At 34.8% G+C, this 22,830-nt stretch overlaps 3 protein-coding genes across 4 annotated transcripts; 1 reads left to right on the forward strand and 2 right to left on the reverse strand.

Moving 5' to 3' along the window:
• Positions 315–2,197, forward strand: LOC109209683 (tRNA (guanine-N(7)-)-methyltransferase). Of its 2 annotated transcripts, XR_002065409.1 has the most exons (3): positions 315–432; positions 918–1,765; positions 1,852–2,197. XR_002065409.1 is itself a non-coding variant. In XM_019373004.1 (2 exons), exon 2 carries the CDS (start codon positions 960–962, stop codon positions 1,692–1,694), a length of 735 nt encoding a protein of 244 aa, XP_019228549.1. In that variant the 5' UTR covers positions 315–432; positions 918–959; the 3' UTR covers positions 1,695–2,197. The 2 variants fall into 2 exon arrangements, 1 of the variants encoding a protein (XP_019228549.1); XM_019373004.1 differs by having other exon boundaries at positions 918–2,197.
• LOC109209706 (pyrroline-5-carboxylate reductase) lies at positions 8,492–18,575 on the reverse strand. The gene is made up of 8 exons (XM_019373027.1): positions 18,324–18,575; positions 17,889–18,118; positions 16,250–16,298; positions 12,792–12,883; positions 10,708–10,780; positions 9,925–10,045; positions 9,612–9,717; positions 8,492–8,915 (listed from the first exon to the last, which is right to left on the reverse strand). Exons 2-8 carry the CDS (start codon positions 18,090–18,092, stop codon positions 8,727–8,729), a joined length of 834 nt encoding a protein of 277 aa, XP_019228572.1. The 5' UTR covers positions 18,093–18,118; positions 18,324–18,575; the 3' UTR covers positions 8,492–8,726.
• Positions 20,067–22,557, reverse strand: LOC109209696 (putative pentatricopeptide repeat-containing protein At3g47840). The gene has a single exon (XM_019373015.1). It carries the CDS (start codon positions 22,206–22,208, stop codon positions 20,091–20,093), a length of 2,118 nt encoding a protein of 705 aa, XP_019228560.1. The 5' UTR covers positions 22,209–22,557; the 3' UTR covers positions 20,067–20,090.

Consider the following 22,830-nt stretch of genomic DNA (forward strand, 5'->3'; position numbering starts at 1 on the left):
ATCGTGTGTTTAGGGAATGGGGAAGAGAATGACATGTATCAAAGTAGAGAGAGAAAGAAAATAGTTTAACTGAATAGCATATTTAGTAGCTTAGGGGTAGGAGGTAACCAAAATTAGATATTTTGCAATAAACATTAAAAGGTATCTATAGAATATAATTTTTTTAAATAATATTTATTTAAAATAAATAAGGCGTTAACCTATGATACAGGAGGTAAAAATTCCAAAAAGAATTTAGTGGTCTGAGCCGATCAATCATGAGTAAGTGACTGACTAGGCCCAAAATAAGTTGGAAACGTAAAGCCCAACCACTCGAGAATACTAGGGCACACTAGTCCCCTGCCCTCTATGATTTGTGCTATCACTCTGAGAAGCTGAACTCTTACTTTTCTACAAAATCTCAAGCCTTGGATCATCGAACTTCAGAAACAGGTATGCTAAAAGTAGAACTTTTGAAATTCTGTAAAGGCACATACTTGATCACACTCTCTCTCTCTCTTTTTACTCCTGCTTTGATTTTTTTTGTTTCTGTCTGTAAATTTAAATTCTTGAATTTGCGAGGATTCAAAAAATATAAGCTTCTAATCCAGCAAAGTTCAAATTTGTAGTTCATTCTGTGAACCCCATTTACCAAATAGTTAATTAAAAAAGGTGGATATAGTTTGGTGTATATATACTGAGCTCTGCAGTTTCTATGTTGTTAAGGTTTAGCACAATAAGAATAGTCAAACCCCAGCAAGTTAATGATAATTACTGTAAGTTAATATTTAGAGGCAACTATTATTCTTGAAATTGCATTATTATGTGCTGTTTTGGAGTAATTGCATTTCAGATATATCAAAAATGAATCTTTTTAATTAAGATTCCTGTAATTTTAGTGCTCAAGTTCTTGTTTTTTTAATTGCTGTGTTATGCAGTTGGAAGAGGAGGAAAAACTAAAAAGAAATAAGAAAGAGAGCATGGGTGAAAATCCTACACACAACAAGAAAACTGGTCTTCCTCGTAAACGTTTTTATCGAGCCCGTGCTCATAGTAATCCGTTAAGCGACTCACATTTTCCAATTCCTATTTCCCCTGCTGAGGTTGATTATTCCCTACATTACCCCGAAATGGTTAAAGTAGATGGTTCTAAAAAGATCCAGTTTGCTGATGTTGGTTGTGGATTTGGAGGTCTTTTAATTGCCCTCGCACCCCTTTTCCCTGATACTCTTATGGTTGGGATGGAGCTGCGGGACAAGGTAACAGAGTATGTGAAGGAGCGTATTTTGGGGTTGAGGACAACTAATCCTGGTCAATACCAGAATGTTTCAGTTGTACGGACTAATTCAATGAAGTACATTCCAAATTACTTCGGGAAAGGACAACTTAAAAAGATGTTTTTCTTGTTTCCGGATCCCCATTTCAAAGAGAAGAATCATCGTCGACGTGTTATTAGTCCGTTCTTGCTAGACGAGTATGCATATGTGCTTGCAGTTGGTGGAATTATATACACAATAACAGATGTTGAGGAGCTTGGTGAGTGGATGAAATCGTGTTTGGAAGAGCATCCAATGTTTGAGCCACTTACAACTGAAGAACTTGAAGCTGATCAGGTTGTAAAACTCCTCAGTACTGCAACAGAAGAAGGACAAAAGGTAGCACGAAACGACGGACAAACATTCCGAGCTGTTTATAGACGGATTGCAACTCACTGAGTTATCATGGTGAAGTTCTAGGAAGTTTTGTAACTTTATTAGCTGCTTTGAGTCTTCATACATGTTTGATGGTAAGAGATGGGATATTCTCTGTCTTCCGCTGTTGAGCCAATACAAATGTGGTCTACGCACTAATTATAGATACTTCTTGTGACAGATTATGGAGACTAATCACCATTTTGGCCTTTTCATCCTTCATTTTTGGTTGTCCCATTCTTGAGAATGCAGTTAGTTGTGATTTATGTAAGTACCTTATCATTTCTGAAGGCAGCTCATCTGCTGTTGTAAGCTTCTGGTTAATTGCTTGAAATGGACTTTTTGTTGCTGGATATGCATAGCGGATAGCTGCAGAAGAATGTTTTGCTGTTAGTGCATTGTCATCTAGAATTTTGATAGGATAAGATATATTTGAATTAGCAGAGGAGGCTGTTGTATTTTGTCTAAATATTGAGATTCAAATGCTGATGTTCTGCTTATATCATGCTCTCTGCTTATTCATGGTGTATCCAGATTCCAGTGGGCAGTAACAAGTATCATTCTCGTTTAAACTTGACTTGCTACTTGTTCTGTAACGGTCTAGCCCGCTAATGATATTGTCCGCTCTGGGCCTAGGCCCTCACGGGTTTAAAACGCGTCACTAAGTCTAAGGCTTGTTAACTTATATACCCAGCATCTCTCTTGTGTTATGGGATGGACTCAGCGTTCTCGCTGAGGTTTGCCCCACCGCATGGGATTCTGTAACAGTCTAGCCCACTAATGATATTGTCCGCTTTGGGCCTAGGCCCTCACGGGTTTAAAACGCGTCACTAGGGTCTAAGACTTGTTAATCTATATATCCAGCATCTCTCTTGTGTTTGTGGGACTCTGTCTAAAGTCTGGGGTGTTACATGTTCAACACATGATGAACCTTTTTTTCAATCTGAATGATATTGTTTGCTCGTGAAATGATGTCAACTCTAATATTCTCTTCTGTCTTGCACCCTGGTATGCTAATACCTGTTGTACAGATGTCTTTTTGATTATTTTCTGAATCTAGCCCCCCTTCCCCTTGAACACACACGTGCGCGCGCGCACACACATTATATACACATACTCGATTATTTCTTTCGTTTTTCTTCTTTTTTGTGTTTTCTGTGGGGATTATTCAAGAAATTATTAAAGTACTATCATGTTGCAACTGTTATTAGTTCAATCGATGGAAAGAGCCGATAATAGATGAGATTTTGTCGTTCTTATACACTATTTGAAACCTTATTACGAAAAATGTCCAAGTTTTTGTATTTATCCAACCTAAACACGTTTTAGCTACAAAATATATACAATCCACCTTAAAAGGCTCCCAATTCATTATTAGCGCCTTCAATCAAGGGATTTAGTTACACCCTTTTTTCCTTTTTGCTCTCCTCTCTCCCCTCTTCTCTCCAGATCTAACTTATATTTAGGGATTTCTTAGGGATTTTTGTTTGTTAATTATTTCGGTCTTTATTTTTTCTATCCTTAAGCTAATATCTGTAAGAACAGAAAAAAAATATCAAAAGTTGGGGCGGGGCATAAGCCTCATCTTTAATTTTTTAGTAGTTTATAAATTAATATGTTCAGATATAAATATGTATATGTATTATTTATATATGTATATATCTAAGAAGAACCCAATATAATTCAAGCTTTCAAGAATTACAGAAACAACAGAAGCAGTCTATAGTTTGTTAAAATAGGTGCGCAGGCTATTGAAGCTGCACTTTAAAATGAGAGGTCAGAAAATTTAACCAATTAATAGTAATAAGTTATTGACAACAATTATATCTCTTTGTGGGCATCTGCGAAAAAAATTGACAGCAGTTACAACTTTTCATTACTTTGTTTAATTGCATATTAAAGAAGCAATAACTGGGAAGATAAAAAACCAATTAATTGAGAGAAAAAGGCAAACAGATCATTCTCAATTAACATTTTACCAAACTATCCACGAAAAATAACACAAACTCATCATAAACCGAATGAATAAGAAAGAAAAAGAATCAGAAAGCTAATCTATACTATATTAAAAGCACGAAGGCCCTTAGCGAAATATCGTTCGCTTTTTTTATCCTTTGTAAGTGTATTTTATTTTGGATAAAATTGTAATTATAAACTCTAAATTTTTCCTATGGAATAAAACTAAAAATTGCTGTTTACTTCCGTTTTTGTTACATACGGATTTTTATTATTATTTAGGTTTAAGTTTCACTTTTAGTTTAGAATTAATTTACCAGTAAATATTTATTTAGTTATGTCTTTTCTTTGTTTAGGTTTAGGATTTACTTTAGATTTGGGATCTTTTGTCAAAATTTTCTTATGCTACGGATCTTTTATAACAACTTAATTTTTGTTTTAATTATTGTATGTAGCTTTATTTCGGTAACAATTTTTGTTTTCTTTTAATTATTGTATGTTTCCTACAATTGATCATTGGAATAAGCAAAATTTGAATATCAGTTTGAATATACGACAGTAACAACGTCTCTAGAGGCAAAAATGATTTGTATTTGAGGTAATCTTTTTAATTTTTAATGTATTTTGAAAGTTAAGTAGTAGTTATGGTTCATGTATTCTTGAATGACAATACAAATTAAAAAGTTGTTAGTTTTGTGTTTTTTGTTTATAATTTTTTATATATGATTATCAGTTTAATGGCATATTTATAGATTTTGTACAAGTTGTTTAGACTTTAGATCATTGCATTCCGTAACAAAAAAATAGTTAGATATTCTAACTCATGATATCAATTCAAGAACTTATTAATTCAAGATTATTTAAACTTATGTTTTATAATTAAAACTAGGGGTGTCAATGGTTCGGTTCGGCCGGTTATTTCATAAAATTTGTACCATACCAATTTTTCGGTTATCCTATTATGTATAACCAAAATTAGACTTTTCGAAACCGTCCCGATCATGTAGGTTTCTCTTCGGTATCGGTACGTTTCGGTTACTTTTCGATATTTTTTAAATATCATATAAAATTCACCAGTAGAAGTAGAATGCAATAACATATGTTCTTTTATATGACTTAGCAAAACTCACACTTTTACTATTTAAAGGATGATGAGTTAAAAAAAATGAAAGATGGCTAGAGTATAGATCCATCAACTATTCTACAACAACGTAAAAGAAATCAAGCAAAGGCAAAGAAAATATAAATCACACGAGTAGAAAGATATTAACCAAGATGGGACTCAAATAAAATCAATAGAATATTAAATATTCAAAAAGATAAATCTAAATTATATGAAAGGAAACATATTCAATACATTGTAGTTTGCTATCGCTAGAATACTTTGTGTCTTGCTAATAAAGATACTTGAAATAACTTAGTTTAAGTAGAAGTAGTATAATATGTTTTAGGAATTAATATTTTGAGTTTAATTACTTGTTGGCTTGTAATAGTTTTCATAATTCAAAGGCCCAAAGAAAAATTTAATGCATTATTATTTTTAAACTTACTAGATAAATATATTTCCACATGTAAAATTTATTCGGTACGGTTCGGTATTTTTTGGTTTATTTTTATAAAATAAAAAACCTACCCTTATTAGCGGCGCGGTTATAGATTTATATAAGAATCTACGGTTTCTTAAAAAGAAATCTAAAAGTCGGTTCGGTGCGGTACGGCTCGGTCGGTTTAGTCGGTTTTCGAATATCCATTGACACCCCTAATTAAAACTGCTAATTGTTGTGCCAGCTCAAGTTGCTCATATTTTCTAAGATTTTATTTTATTAACTCTTTTGATTGATTTTATTATAAATATTACATGATCTAAGAATTGTGTCACTTATAAAGAATAAACATTAACAAATGGCATCCCAAAATTTTTTATGCTTCCGTTGGTTCAAGTAAACAATTCTCCTTATCTCATAAAAAAAAGTTATTATAGAATACTATGGTACTATTTTAGATTTTTTCATCATAAAATTTTAAGGAATATTAATTTTAAGGTATGGTGTATAATTTTTCCGTCTCACTTACAATTTTAAATTTTGCTAAACAGTGAAATTACTTTAACACGAGAACAATTTTATTACGTTTAGAAAGTTATTTGTCTTTGTTGAAGTTCAGCTACGAGTTTTTTTTTTTCAATCTTTGATCTTTAGAGATTGAATTTTTCTAAAATAACTATTTACTTTAATTTACTTTAGGATAATTTAATTGCTTTATCTTTCTTTAATATTTATACTATTTGTGTATTATTATTAATTGTTTGAAGTTCCCGTGATGAAGAGGTCATCGGGTCATAGTCGTCACTTTTGCTGTATAACCTAATAGGCGTAAAACTTTTGGTTAATTAAAAAGTTGACAAAGTTTAATCATTTGTAAATAAACCTTTATTTTGTATTATTAAAAAAACGAAAATAAACTATACGGAAATAATGGACAGACTTGCAGTATGATATGGTGTTGTTTAACCCATGTAAACTAAGTACTGCATATTGTGGCGCCAATGCATTATAAGATAAATTTACCTACTCTGTTCAATTTTTATTACGCATTCAAATATTTTTATTGAATTTTCTTTTGAATAAAATTTTAAATATTTTGATCGATTTTTACGATCTTACTGCTTTGTTGGTACTAAAATACTTGTGTACAATTGATTTCAGGTATACTCGCAATGACAACTGAAACAAAATTGACAAACGAACGTGTGCCAAGTAACGTTTTAAAAAACATGATTTTCAAATAAAAGTCTTATTTATAATAGATTAATCAAAGTAGTACAATGATAAATGTTAGAAAATCATGTTGTATCAATGTACTAATCGTATGTAAGCGCAAGACAAAAAAATGACACTAATTATATCCAAGGTTCTTTTTTCGGATATTCTTTTAAATATCCAATAATTTTAAATTTTATTGCGCTAAAATATAATTAAACTTATTTTTCATTTAAATACATGTTACATTTATTTGGACGATTTTCTATTATACATAGTTTATACGTACGGTAGACAATTCTTTTATTGAGAGACGCAATTTTCACGTGCAACGCACGTATCTTAAAGCTAGTAGATATAATGACACAAAGCTAAGAAAAAGCTAGGTCAATGGCTATTAGCCTGTTTGGCCAAGCTTTTTTAAGGCAAAAGTGCTTTTTTCCTAAAATTAGAGTGTTTGAAAAGCTTTTTAAAGGAAAAAAGTATTTTTGAGTAGAAGCAGAAGCAGTATTTGAGAAGCAAAAACAAGTAGTTTCTCCCCAAAAATACTTTTTAAAAAAGAACTTGTCACGACCCAAAATCCACTAAGGTCGTGATGGCGCCGGATACCACTGTCAGGCAAGCCAACACTATTTAGCTAGAGATTTCTCGTTTTAGACATTCCCGTAATCATTTCTTTTATACATTTAAACAACAAATAATAAGTTCCACTGAATGAATATTAATATCTTTAACAATTTCAAAATACTGAACAATCCCATAGACATCCCAGAACCCGGTGTCACAAGTGCATGAGCTATCTCTAGGAAATAATATAATACAACAATTGCCCGGAATACAAATAGGACAGAAAGTAAATATGGAAATCTGAAGGAGACTGCTAGCTGGGGGTCGTCTCAAGAGGTGCAGCTCACTTAAGTCTCCGTATCAATCATGCTGCTACGCCCACTAGGCCGCTAAAGATGCATATGCCTGTGCAACAAAAATGCACATCAAGTGTAGCATGAGTACGAAAACAACGTGTACTCAGTAAGTATCCCGCCTAATCTCGAAGAAGTAGAGACGAGAGGTCGACTTCGACACTTACTAGTGGTCCACTAATGATAAATCAATAATGTAACAAGTTGAGGATTTATATAAACATGATTGTAAATTCAATAAAGTGAAGCAAGTAAGCAATTCTTTTTTTAATATTAAATTCCTAAATCCCTTTTCATCATTTATACATTCATTCTNACTACTATACAAACAAGAAAGCATAAAAAACAGAAAACATCAAATGAAGAAAAATTGGAAAAAAAAAACACAGAAGGACAGTAGAGAGATGAAGACAGAGACAGAGAGAGACGGAGAGAGAGGCGAAGAGAGAGAGTGGGCAACTATAAAGGGATAAGGAAATAATTGATATTCCTTACTCAATTCCTAATATAAAGGAATACTCATTTAAAACTTATTTGTATATAATTGGTAAATTGTATATGACCATGTAATTAAATTGAAACTTGAGTAGGGAGGGTAATAAGGTTTCAAATAGTGTATAGGAAGGTAAAAAATTATGTCAACCAAGTCAATGTGACACGCTAATTTCAAGTCCAAATAAATTGAAGTAACAGTTTTTAGATCAATTTTGGAAGCAATCCATTGGTTTTCATGAATGCTTAATGAGAGCTATTGTATAATCATATACATCAATTTTATTTGTAATTTTTTTTTTTGGGCATTGACTTGTCGTCTTTAATTTGCATGTTGCTATATAATTATCACCGTTTGCCTCTCAAGTTTGATTGGACATAAGCTTCTGGCAAGTCTCTTTGCTATAAAAACTTTGTTATGCTCAACGAAGCAAGAATGTTGTTACTGCATGACCTAGTACTAATAAAGCAGAATTAAGAATGTTGTTACTGCATGACCTAGTAGTAACCCAAGAATGCCTCTATTCAGTTTGCACCACTCTAGAAGATATGAATACGATGCTTTTCTCGAGTTTTTTTCTGCCCGTAAATTATTACTGACTAATAACTGATGTTTACATATAATAAGCTTCTTTCTTAACTTTTTTACTTTTTTATTTTCAATGATCATGATGCTAGCACAATATTTATAATCTGCTAGTAACTGTCGTGTAAATAATGTTTATTTGTAGTGATTGTGCCACGCTCTCTTTAATAAGTATGGGCTGTTTGGTCCAAAAGGTAAAAGGATACGGTGCTTTATTTTGGTAAAAAATGAATTGCACAGCCTCATTTTTCTCATATATCAACAAGCTCTGCAACTTTAGTAGCACTTCACAACTCTGATACACACAGCTTCCGGCTGGTCCACCACCTAAGTGATAATTAAATTAATTTTGAGAGAGCTCTCGACTGCGCTTAGCTGCAGCTACAACTGCATTCATCAAGATACCACGAAATCCAGCCTTCTCCAACTCGTGAATTCCAGCTATGGTTGTCCCCCCAGGTGATGCAACATCATCCTTAAGTTGACCAGGATGCTTGGCCATACCCTTGACCATTGATGCTGCTCCTAGTACCTGCAACAGAGAATCAGTGGGTCACTCAACCAGCAGCATGTTCGAGGGCATGCGTGTAACTCTCTCTCTTGAAGAAGAAAAGGAATCCTCTAAACACAGTATCACTAATGTGCAACTCATTTAAATTTTAGTTTCTAGTAAATCTTTCAGAGAACAAGAAAAGTTCAATGTAGAGAAGTTGAAAAGATGCCTTTCCCTTGTCATAATAACAAAGGAGAGAACACTCAAAAGATGATCCCCAACTTATTCTACTTATTGTGGGTTAGAACACTGCTTAACTGTAGTTTTACTACTACTACTACTATGTCAGTTAAATAAGCTACAAAATAAACAACTGTTAACAGTTTTTGAGGCATTGAAAGGACTAATTGATGCAAGTAGAAAGATGAAAACAAATTAGTACATCTCTTAAGAAAAAGATTGTACTTGTACATATATAAAAGTTGCAAGGTAAGTTAGATAATATAATATACTTTAGCCTAAAAAATGCATATGACTGTAAGCAAACCACTGTCTTCGCGAACAACCACCTCACCCCTATAGAACAAATGAACCTTGACATCTAAATGGAACTCAGGCTGAATCAGGGAGAGAAAAAGCACAATTTCGCTGCTTCTCGCTATTCCGAAGAACACAACCATACTAACATATTGAACGACAGCGTATGAACAAATTGGTGAGTAACTGTTAACTTACAGTTTGAGAGGCTAGTCCAAGTGCAAGCTCCCTAGGTAAACCAGCAGCCACCCCTCCATCAGCCAATGCCTCTATTGCTAGAAAAATATAGGCTGGTCCACTACCACTGACATTTCAAGGAGAAAGAATAGACTCTGTTAACAATGGTACTGGATTCCCAACTTCGCATGAACTCTGCTTGTATAGGCTAAAGCAGTTCGGAAGAACTAAGATCCCCAAGCGGGCTCAACAAACAGCTAGTCACAGGAGCAGACATTGGCATCAAATTAAGTGATATAAATCTGGTTTTAGAAACATTAAAAAAAGAACATGCCTTAAGCCTGTAACTGCATCAAACAGCTTCTCATCAGCTCTCCACACCTTACCAATTGCTCCAAATAACTGGGAAATAAGTTCTCCATCTTCTGTTGTTGCCTTTTCCCCCAAAGTAAAGACTATATAAAGACACTTAAATTAGAAGGATAGATAAATAGCAATAACTGAGAACAACTCACACGTAGTTATATTAGAATCAACCAAAAAATTAAAATTACTAGTGTCTCAGTAACCTACACTAGAGAAAATATTTCAAGGTAAAAGATCAACCAAGAGAATATATTCATGTCACAAACATGTAAAGTTCATGTGTGCTTCAGAAGATAGAATTACTTCAATACATATGGGACAGAATTTGACAAAAGTCTGATTATGGATATTGTAAGAAAGTATTACTTCTGAATTCAATTTCCTAACATCTCAATTTTTTATTTAATTATCAAAGGCTCCAAACAAAATTCTCAACAACAAACCATGTTACATAAATCCTTTGGTGTAGAACGGAATATGTATGATATGGGGTGTGCACTTAGTGTGGATTCTTCAAAACTGCATGCACCTTTACCGGAAACTAATTCACCCCTATAGGATTCTTATCCATAGCCAAATCAATGTAGCATAGACAACAAACATTTGGTAGATCCATGTCCAAAGTTAATGCTTAGATACAACTAGAGATTGAAGTATAGGGAGAGGACTTGACTCGGGAATATTTTATTTGAAGGAACAATCAAGTATAACTGTAACATGATTCAAAAATCAGTATCTATTTCTCATTTACCAGTGGCGGCTTCACCAACAGCAGAGGGAGTGTTTGGCATCACCCTAATAAATCGTCCTTGACCTGCCCATTCCTTGAGAAAAGGATTAAAATAGGAGATGCTTCAGCGAAATGGGCAAAAAATTAGAAAATTGAATCAACAAAGTGAATCATTAACTGAGAAGATATGCATGCTATCGTGCATCTAGTTGTCATTCTACTCTTTACTCAGAGCAAATATACAGGTAGCAGTAGACACTAAAAGGCATGGCTAGCTTAGGCATGTGAGCTAATTGTCAGTAAATTGAGTCGTTGGTTTCACCTTCATTTCTAGAAAATATGATTAAGCAAATAAAAGTTTTCTACTGGGCCAATTTTAAATTTCCCACCATCAGAAGGTCTGTTACCTTTGGAACCACAAGAAGAATATGTCATTGATTTGAAGAAAGCAATAAGCCCAATAGAAGAAAATCATAAGCTTAAAGAAAAGAGAAATGATCCATCTTTCAACTATGTACACTTTAGGTCATTGTTAATCATGTATATTGCAAAACAACAGAAGCTTGACACCGGGCGTCTAGTGTCAAGTTGCTCATTACTGGTGTTGTATGTAAGCAGAAAATTACTTCAGCGACATGTAACTTGTAAATAGGAGTGGCAAACGGGCGGGACGGGGCGGATATGGTTCGGGTCGAAAACGGGTAATGAAAAAAAGGATAATTTATCCGGCCCGATCCATATTTAATACGGAAAAAAAACGGATTAACCGGTAGATAATATGGGTAACCATATAATCCATGACTTCTTGCATATATCACTTTTGGGAGAATTCTTAGTCTCTCTAACTTGAGGAACCCCCAAGTTGAGGCTTTACAAATGTAAAAGTTAGACCCATTGGTTATCTATTGGTTACCCATTGGTTATCCATTTTCTAAATGGATAATATGGTTCTTATCCATATTTGACCCGTTTTTAAAAAGTTCATTATCCAACCCATTTTTTAGTGGATAATATGGGTAGTTAACTGTTTTCTTTTAACCATTTTGCCACCCCTACTTGTAAAGAAAGAGGAAATAAGTGACTAAACAGAAGGAACACCCCTATACATATATCATGCACACAATAACGTATAGGAAATCACACAGAAAAGATCCTAAATGCTCATGATACAGGACTGAGGGAACAGAATTAAATTTTCACACTAATTTTAATTATTCTCTAGTTAATCCAGAAGTCTTGTTCTATAGTTATTTTCCTGTGTTACATGACCCTTATATGCCTTTATCTAGCCATGTCAAATGTATGTACATGGGTATGGGCACTTGGATGCTTCAACATATGCTAAAAATTAGCAAAAACCACATGTACCCTGTTATATTGTACCATATTGTTTAAGAAAATGGAATGTGGTCTCCTTATATGGTTTTCGGCAATCCTCACATCATGCACTATCTTTTAGGGTTGAGTTAGGCCCAACGTTCATATTCTTCACATGGTATCCGAGTCAGGTCATTCCTATTCTTGGTTTACACAATGTTGGATCCTCATGTTATGTTATTCACGGTCTAGTTAACCAGGCCAAGGTGGGGGCTGTTTGATTTTCCCACAGCGGTTGAGGAAGTGGGCTGTTTCCTTATATGGTTTTTGGACAATCCTCATCTAATGAGCTAGCTTTTGTGATTGAGTTAGACCCAAGCATTTTCTTCACATACCCATATTAGATATTTACTCATCAGTATTTTAAGAACTATTATTTATATTATTTTCAATAGTTTCTTGGTTGTGACGGATTAATAGTCCTATTAAGTTTAGTTTAGAGTTTTTCATTATTTAAACTTTCCTACTTTTTATTTGATGGTGAATTTGTGTGATTCTCAGCAAAGTTTCGTGATTCTCTTAATTTAAGAAAACAGTACTTGCCACTTCCATGGTGCTAGATTAAACTACCAATAAATTGTAGAACAAATTTGGTAATCAAGTCACAAAGTCCTTATAACGTCAAAGCCAGCTCCCGAAACTATAGCATCTAAAATAAAAAGCTTGTTTCAACGATTTAGCTTGTTAAGGAATTTTATGTGAAGCTCTAACACCATTTGCAGACAAACCTGCAAATCCTTTAACTTAACACCTGCAGCAACCGACACCAGAAGCTGCTTCTCTGAAAGAATTGGCCTCAACTGTGACACCACATTTTTAACTGCATTCAAAAAGTGAGTAGAACAGCAAAATTACCACCAATTTTCAATATATCCAATAAAAGTGAAAATGCAATCAATCTGCAAACTGCAGCTTCTTTAAAATATGTCAATCACTCAATTTAACTGTTCCTGAGTTCCTCAATATCGAAATAGTAAGGTTGGGATATGAATCCTCTATATACTTCTATTCCTGTCTTTTTTTGTAACTACTATTCTTTTTTGGTTTTTTAGAAGTGCAAAAGAGAACGAATAGTGCTTATCTGAAAAACCAAGGACTCTCTAAAACTAGAGATTCTCTAAATCTCACACTTATTCCTTAGGAATAACCTAATGTAACTGTGACAACAACTAAACTTTAACACCAACTAGTTGATATTGCCTATATGAATCCATTGCTTCCATTGTGTTTAATTTTACCTAAATCCGCAACGACTCCGAGATATTGTAGTTGCATCTAAGGATTGGTGCATTTTGAGTTTAAGTAGTCAAATCATCTCAAGTGATCTTTTCCTATCTTATCCTCTATGTAGAATCAAATGTTGCATTACTGATGCATAGTTGCATACCATGAATCATAACGTTGTATTAGTTATGCAGAAATTACATTAGTAACACAGAGTTGTATGCTAAAAGCGAAAAGTTGTACTCCCTCCGTTTCAATTTAAATGATGTAGTTTGACTTGGCACAAAGTTTAAGGGAAAAAAAAAGACTTTTGAAACATGTGCTGCTAAAAGCTTAAGGAGCAAAATCTTAGTGGGGCCATAATATTTGTGTGACTATAAAGAGCTTCTCATTAAGAGTAAAGTGGGTAGACTAAAAAGTTTAAAGTGAAATTGTTTCTAAATATAGAAATGTGTCATTCTTTTTTGAACGGGCTAATAAGGAAAATGTGTCATCTAAATTGAAACAGAGGGAGTATGTAATAATCCGAATTTTTTTAAAAATAATTATTAATTGTGAGATTGAAGAATTAATTTTTATTTATAGCTATTAAGTCAAATACTAAGCTAGTGAAAGACGTTAATTATAATTATAAGATAGCATAGTAGTTAATTTGCTAGTGGGCCAATTCTCATTACATCTCATAGTTGGACAATCATGGGCTTTAGCTAATAAAAGTAATAAATTAGGCCCAACCATCCCAATTGCTACTCACGTTAGGAGAGTATTAGGGCACTAGAATAATAAATAAACTAATTAATTAAGTTTTCTTCACCAAGACAGAAACAAAGCCTTGGGGATTTGACGGCACCTTTGAGAAAAGCTAAGGCGCTTTAGTATTGGGGAAAAGCTACAAGAACTAAGGATGTTGGTTTGCCAAGGTATTACAAATTTGAGAGTATATTTTCAATTTATGTAGTCAATTAGTAATTATGGTAGTATAGGAGATATGAATGAAGTTGTTATGCCATAAATAGTGGACATAATAATGGGTGATAATGATTATATAATTAATAATTTGTAAGGATGAGATATGGGATTTAAATTTGGACGAAGACTTAGTCACCGCCTTTATGTATCTATCTGCACAATAATATGAAGCTACTACTTGAAATCCTTACTACTATATTTAAGAATGGAATTCTATGATTGAAAATTAATGATGATGATAATAATTAGGAAGAGAATAATCATTTAGTAATTATGAGAGTTATAAGCTTTACTTTGAGAATATAAGGCATAAGCCAACATGTACTGTTTCGGCAATTTACTTTGCTGAAAATAAATTTCATGTTTGACCTTAATTGGTCTATATATTTTGATTAGTTTACTCAGGGTTAACTTTAATTTTGACTCGTTCTAAGATTATGAAAATTATTCATCTAGACTAATTAGGACGCGTTATTCAATTTTTTGATAGATTGAGGCCATTGAAGGCCATTTGGTTGGTGTTCTAGACGTTGCAATGTTGGGTAACTTCCCGTTAGCGACGTAAGTGAGACTTTAAGCTTTGATGCTTGCTTTTCCAAAACCCCGTTTTGAAATATGTTTTGTCTGCCTGGTCCATGTGTTGAGACGAGCGTGCGCTTGGCAGAATCGGTGGTCATTGACCAGTCGCAAATATTGTAAAAAGCTAAAATTATTTAATAAGTGATTTGTGATGTAGTGTGATGTGGCGTAGCCTCGTGCTATGGCGTTGGGGCATTAGAAATTATTTCTTCACTGTCCGTGATAGATTTGGGGCATTGTATATGCCGCCGTGATATATTTGGGGCATAGAGTATGTCGCTGTGATAGATTTGGGGCATTGTGTATGCCGTCGTGATAGATTTGGGGCATTGTGTATGCCGCCGCCGTGATAGATTTGGGGCATTGTGTATGCCGTCGTGATAGATTTGGAGCATTGTGTATGCCGCCGTGATATATTTGGGGCATTGTGTATGCCGTCGTAGCAGATTTGGGGCATTGTGTATGCTTGCTGCCGTGGACTCGTTTTGGTTAATTTCCTGCAATGCCGTTAATGACAAGTCCTTAGTGTAGATTGTGTTGAGATATATATAGTATTTGTTGAATAATTGTTTGGACCTTATAAAGTAATTATATGGTGAAAGAATTTCTGTGCATATTATTTCTGTGCTCGTTGTGTTTGTATTTTCTAACACTTGTTCCAGAGGTATTCAGAGTAGCGGGTCGAGGATCTTACTGGGTTATATTTACATATAACTCACTCCTTACTTGCATGTCTATGCAGATACTATAGCCGAAGACGAAGCTAGTAGCTGACGAGTTCGCTAGAGTTGATTTAGTTATTGAGGTGAGCCGTTGCATTGTTCGTGGAGGTTGCCAAAAGAGTCTTTATCATTAGTTCATATGATGTCTTTTGTAATTTTCTTAGATGCTCCATGGTCTAGTGTGGGATTTGAGCTAGAATTTCAGTATAATATTTCAATATATTAATTGTTTGTAATTTAGTTGTCAGATTATTTGGATACTCTTGTGATTAATCAAATACTGTAAATTAATGACTAAGGTAAGAAAGTATGATTCGCCTGGCGGGTGGTGTTAGCTGGGTGTCAGTCACGTCTAAGGGGGTAGTTTGGGACGTGACAGAGTATTAGTTATGCGGAATGTTATTGCTACGACATTTTTTTCCTTATGCATCCAACCAAATGATCCCTCTTTACAATAGGTTGTTTTACAACTTTATCTTAAGGTTGCTTAGTTCTAACATTTCATTGAGGAAATATTATCTTTCACTTATTTTCCCTGTTTCCTCAAAATGGAAACTTTGCGACTATCGAAACAGAAACAAAATTATGGCGAAAAAATGGACCTCAAATTCTCCCCAATTGTTGAAACTAAAACATAAGGTTTTTTTTTTAAAGAAGACAAAGAGAGAGAAAGGAAAAGAGATGCACCATACCTACTTGAGGCTTCACAGAGAATATAATCACATCACTGTCTTCAACCACCTGCTCGGACAAAAACAAGAAACATGCAAAATAAGAATCTTCAAAGAACCATTAAAAAGTTATAAGACAGATATAGTGAGAAAACTAGAATCAGTTACTAGATCTCAGATTGTCCTATTTCTAGAAACAACAAAAGATATTTTTTTTTTTAGAGAAAACCGAAAATGCAGGCTGCAAATGTTCTAAAATAAGATCTTCAGAAAAACAAAAAACAAAAACAAAACGATCATGTAAGCGAATAGAGAAAGAAGATAGTGTAAATTTTGTGTAAATTTTTGCTATTCCTAAGATGAGATGACCTTGAGGTGATACTGACATAGCAATTGCTAAGTATTTGTGAACTCAGGTCTTAAATGATGAGTCTCTTTGCTTGAACAAGATTTTTGAGGTCAATCTGAATCCAAGAACTTTGCTTCGCATTATAGTCAGGGGCGGAGCTAGGTTTTTCTAAGCGGTGTCAAGCGACACCCCTCTGCCGGAAAATTACACTGGGTAGATAGGTCAAATTTCTTTTTTATACTGATATAATATACATTTTGACACCCCTTGACACAAGTTGGGGCTTCAGCTCAGTCGTTAAGGGGTAGCAAAAATCCCCGAAGGTCGTACATTCTATTCCTGTTTGCAACATAACTTAATTTTTCTACTTCATTTGTTTCTTTTGAAGAGTGTTTGTTGCTCACCAGTTGCCTTTGCCAATGATTATTCCACCAATGACGATGAAATATGAGATTATACATTGCAGGAGGAAAACTATCTTTGGAAGAATGTTAAACTTGAACATATTAGTATAAACGAAACCAATAGAATGACAAAAACACACAATTAGTCACAGAAAAGTAACACAAATATAGGTAATTTATCTGTCAAAACTTGATGACAAACAAGTTATTGACACAAAGATATGAGACCACAAAAGCAGCAACTCTTTTTTGTCCAAGACTCTTTTTAGCTTAATAAAAATATCAGCTTAACCACCTGCAAGACAAAGCACCGTCTAACTAAATAGATTAAGTGCGGAGTCAGATGAATGATGAATTTTTGATTGGTTGTGTGGTGCTTTATGTTAAAGAAGATGTATTTAGTATATTTTTAATGATACTATTGTAAAATCATTTCAAGAAATGAAACCTTGTTGAGTACGATTGTGACAATGTAATCACGTTGTGTTTTCATTAGTAAAACTGTGTTTCATTTATTTTTTCGTTTCTTTACTTCTTTATCTTTTGACACCCCTAAGTTAAAATCCTAGCTCCACCACTGATTATAGTTATTATTTTATCTGAAAAAGGGTCTTCTCGCTGACGTATTCAAGGTCACTTGTCTTGCATCAATACAAGCAATAAGTAAGTCAGTCGCCGCAATAATTGTATCTTTTACCTATATTCTAACTTTTCAAAATCAATAACTTTGATTGTTGCTATTAATAGCCTGTAAGGAGAGCGTGAAAACATCAATAATTTGAAGCATTTATATTACCAATTTTGTTGTCTGAACATATGATCAAATCAATTCGGGAAGGAAAAAACAAATGACCGACAAGATTGTCCTGTTACTTTAGCATTTTTTTTTTATCAGCAAAGAAATTACCTGAGTATTATTGTCAAAAACAGTAACTCCAAAAGACTCAAAAGCAGTACGACGAGCTGATCCTGTGTGGGCAGTTCGAATACGAGAAGCAGGCAATATCCCAGATTTAACCACGCCTCTAGCTATGCTTTCAGCCATTTTTCCAGCTCCTATGAACCCCACCTTGTATGAATCGCTTGGAATCGGAGGACAAATATTCTCCATCGCAAAACAATGATATTACGTATATTCTGAAAGCGATTAAAAAGAGGAAACCAAGAGTCAGAACTTCTCAGAAGCATTTCATCGAATATCTTGAATGCAAAACAGATTTCCCAAATCCACAGCAATGAAATGTAGAAACATAAGATGGTCCAAACTAAAACCCAGAATTAGAAACAAGAAAGATAAGAGAAAAAGATTCAGATATCAGGAGAAAAAGCGAAGGTAACGAACCTGAAGTCAGTGAAGAAGGCAAGGCAAGGCAAGGAGTACCGGATATTGTGGTTTATAAGCATGACTCTTTCTCCTATTTGAACTAAACAACATTGCAGTAAGTGACTGTTTAGTCCTTATACTCTGCGCATATTTGCAGTTTTAAGTCTATATTCAATTAGACACTGCTATTTTACATGTACATGTTCTCCCTCTTTTTCTATCCATGTGGTACCAGCATCCATTATTTCTTAAAAGAGGTGCTTTCAAATACACATACTATATTATTGTTACATTACAGTCTTAGGCTAGCTTACATAGAGCAGACGTGATTTATCAAACGACCATAAAATTTAAAATTTTAATGATTTTCTTGCTCAATTAATCAATCAACTATTTCTTAATTTCAAATTAGTTGAAGCTCATTATATGAATCTTTTGCTCTATTCTAGCTATCTATAACATACATAAAGTTGTTAAAATTTAATCTTTTTACATCAGTTTTGTCAATTCGTTGCAAGAGTTTATTGGACTGTAGATGCAACAGATGATGCGCATAATGCCTTTGCAACAAGGTGAGGCTGAGTTTTAAATAAAAACAAATCAGGTTTCAGAGACATTGAATTTGTCCTTATTTTTTGCTCTAAACAGCCTGTAGTCATTTGAATAAAAAGGGAAGTAGGAATAATTTTGGACACTCAGTTTTCCACAGCTATATCTGGAGTGCAGGATCAGAAAGAAGTAACAGGGAACAATCAGTATGTAGAGAGAGCAACGGAATCTTTTCTCCTCCAGTCCAGTATAAAAAGCTAGATACTCGTCTGGTTTCTTCAAGTAAGACTTCATATAGAAAGAATACTTGCAACGCTTTGCACTCTAATTTGGAAAAGAAAAACCAACAGCACAAGACATTATGTGCAATAAAGAATTATTCACAAGGCCTAAGAGGTGGCACGGCCTTAATAAACATGACCATCACAGAGATTGAACGAAAGGTTCCCTGTCATTACAAAATCATTACAAAAGAAGATTGAATGAAAGGTACCCCGTCCATATCTGACCCTGAAAATCCTCCAACTCTCTTGGGACTCTAGTTCACTACCTTCATCCCCATTTGAGCAGCATTTCCAGAGCACCTTTTCTTTGTCACAGCTTTCCAACTCAACTCTAGATTTATAGAACTTGCAAACCGATAGTGCTAAGCATGCTTCCAGATATGGATCCTATCCCATCAACTAAAGATCTTCCTCCACATGTTTTGCAGGATGCCTTATCTGGCTGCATTCCCTACTGAATCAACATCCATGTTGACTCAAAGCTCACAGGGCAAGTACACAAGCGACTCTGCTTAGCATCATCAAGTTATCTGACACAGCTGTGACTGCAATATTTTCATGTGTACACTATAACACAAACCCATAGCATCGCTCTACACCAGCTTTACCACTCAGATTGCTCTTTGCAAACTCAGAATCAAAATTACAACGCATGACAACACCATAAATGGACGATGCTACAAAAGAGCACATCAAGATCATTTCCGAAGGAAATGGCCAAACTATTTGGGGGAAAAGATTAAACAAAGCTGCTTGTAGTGATAAGCACGAGCCACGAGCTATGCTAATCAAATCACTTTTAGCTGTTAGGATATTGCTATGAATCTTTTAGTATAGTATACCAATGATGATTATCGTGATTATAAAATGAAAGAATAAATTTCTTTTTTTTTTTTGTTCTCTGAAGGATGCTCATGCTTCGAGAAGCTTCAACCAACATCTCAAGCTTTGGCTACTCTAAAATAGAAGCAATATTCTGAAGAGAAAATTCCATTTTTGAGGATATAAGATCCAAAATATCATAAATATCTTCATTCTGTGGATGTCTTTTGTCTCCAGCAACAAATGCAGAGACTTGATCCTTGACCTTAATCCAAGACCAGCCAGGCTCCTTCATGACGCCTTTCAATCTCATCAACTTCCTCAGTTCTGCTACTTCAGCCCACTTCCCTTTTGATGCATAAATGTTTGACAGAGTAGTGTGAGTCACAGCACAATTTGGAGCAAGTTTAAGAATTTGCTCAGCCGCACGCCTTCCACATTCAGCATCACCATGTAGCCTACAGCCTCTAAGCAAGGTTGACCAAACAACATCATCCTTTTCAAATGGCATATTCTTGATCATGTTCTCAGCATCAATTATTCGTCCAGCGCGACAGAGAAGATCAATCATACAACCATAATGTTCCTTTGACAAACTTATTTTGTACTCCTCTTTCATCAATTTGAAATAGTGAAAACCTAGATCAACAAGGCCAGCATGACTACAAGCGCTTAGAACACCAATGAAGGTCACAGAATCTGGTCTTAGACCAGCAAAAAGAACTTTTTCAAATAAACTTATAGCATCTCGGCTGTATCCATGTTCAGCATACCCATTAATCATGGCTGTCCAAGATACAACGTCAATATCTTGTGATGAATTAAATATCTTTGAGGCTTCTGCTATACTTCCACATTTTGAATACATGTTGATCAAAGCACTCAGTACTAAAGGTGTATGATCTAATCCAATGATAAGAACATGAGCATGAAGTTGCTTACCCTGGTCAAGGATTGCCATACTACCACATGCACTAAGTACACTAGCAAGAGCAAATTCTGTTGGCTTTGGTCCTTCCTTTCTCATCCATGATAGCAGCTTGAAAGCTTCCTCACCGCAACCACCCTGAGCATATCCAGCAATAATAGTGCTCCAAGAAACAATGTCCTTTCTACTCATTTCATGAAATATAAGTGACGCCGAACCCAACTGTCCACATTTGGAATACATTGTGACAATTGAATTTGACACAGACAGAGAATCAAGAAAACCTACACATACAACATTTGCATGCAGTTGTACGCCCCAGTCTAGTCTTGCAAGATTTGCACAAGCAGCAACAACTGCTGCAAATGTATACGCATTAGGAGTCACACTCGATTCTTTCATTCTCAAGAATGCTTGTATGCCATACTGGTCTTGACCTATTTGAACATATGTAGTGATTACTGTAGTCCACGAGACAACATCTCGCAACTTCATTCTTTTAAACAAGCACATACCGTAATTTAGTTTCCCACATTTATTGTACATTGTAGCAAGACTATTAGCCACATAAGAGCTAATATCCAAGCCTTTCTTCACTATCCTAGTATGCATTTCCCTCCCGTAATTCAGACACCCAATATCAGCACACGCTTTTAACACAATAGCATAAGCATACGAATCACACTCTACGCCGTCCCTCCACATTTCAGAAAAGTACACCAACCCTTCCTCATTGTAACCTGCACGTACAAGGCCAGTTATAACAGCAGTCCAAGAAACTACATTCCTAAGAGGCATTTCATCGAAAACTCTGCAACCCTCCAACACTTTACCAGCTTTCATGTACATGTCAACAAGTGAACTGCCCACAAAAACAGAACTAACAAAATCAGCTTTTATCGAATACCCATGTAATAACTCACCACACCTCAAATGCATACTAAGCCCGCATGCCTTCACGGCGAGGCTAAGAGCAAAAGGGTCCATTTTGAGAATAGGATCACGCTGCATTTCTGAGAATAATGACAACGCCTGTAATGAACTAGAGTCATTGACATAGCCAGAAATCATGTTGGTCCATGAGACCTCATCCCTTTGAGTCATTTTGTCAAACATCTGGCGTGCATTTTCCAACTGACCATTCTTTACCAACTCCTTCAACTGGGAGTTGATTTCGAGCATATCTTGCAGGGGAAAATGTCGGGATTCCTGCATTAGATGATAGTTTCTTTTCGCCACATCCAAAAAGTATCCCCATTCAGCATAGGTAAATTTTGGTGTTGCATAAAGTCTTCTGTGACAAAGCCTGAGCGATATCATTCCAGTTCAGTACTAGCTATGTAACTCTACATGCACCACCCAACTTTGGGACGAGGAACAAGTTTCAAGTTTAGAGGCCACTATTCCAGTTACCCTTCTACCCAACTTAAGGTCTAATGGCAGCAGCTTTGATACTGTCAACATCGCGGGATGAAATTGAGGCGGGGTTTACTAAAGGTAAATTTACGAGGTCTGTGTATTACGACATTCAGCTCAGTCATTAGTTATCTAAATTCATCTCAAGGTTGGAGTATGTACTCTGTTATCCTTCAGACCGGCATAATCTAGACTAGAGTTCATAGGAATATTAGTTTTTCGGTCATTGGACAAATGAGGATCGGCTGTATCATATTTGAAGTTTGAAAAAATAGTAGTACTAATTAATTACTCTAAACCCTCTTATAATGTGATTCATTCGTATAGATAGTAGATACTAGGTATGTACAAATTAAACCGGAAAACCCCAAATTGAAAAGTCAAACCAAACCGTTGAAAATTGTTTGGTTTGATTTAATTTGGTATTGAGTAAAAAAATCCGAACCAAACCGACATATAAATATATATTTTTAAACTTTATATAGAATTTTCTTTAAAAATTATCTAAAAATATTTGGGATGTACA

The sequence above is a fragment of the Nicotiana attenuata genome, chromosome 2 (assembly GCF_001879085.1).
Source record: "Nicotiana attenuata strain UT chromosome 2, NIATTr2, whole genome shotgun sequence".
NCBI lineage: Eukaryota > Viridiplantae > Streptophyta > Magnoliopsida > Solanales > Solanaceae > Nicotiana > Nicotiana attenuata.

Coding starts and splice junctions, on each gene's coding strand:
- LOC109209683 (XM_019373004.1), top strand. CDS start 960: ATGGGTGAAAATCCTACACACAACAAGAAAACTGGTCTTCCTCGTAAA.
- LOC109209706 (XM_019373027.1), bottom strand. CDS start 18,092: ATGGAGAATATTTGTCCTCCGATTCCAAGCGATTCATACAAGGTGGGG. Junction 10,781..12,791: donor TTAAGTTAAAGGATTTGCAG/GTTTGTCTGCAA, acceptor CCTTTTCTCAAG/GAATGGGCAGGTCAAGGACG. Junction 8,916..9,611: donor TTGGACTAGCCTCTCAAACT/GTAAGTTAACAG, acceptor TCTCTGTTGCAG/GTACTAGGAGCAGCATCAAT.
- LOC109209696 (XM_019373015.1), bottom strand. CDS start 22,208: ATGATATCGCTCAGGCTTTGTCACAGAAGACTTTATGCAACACCAAAA.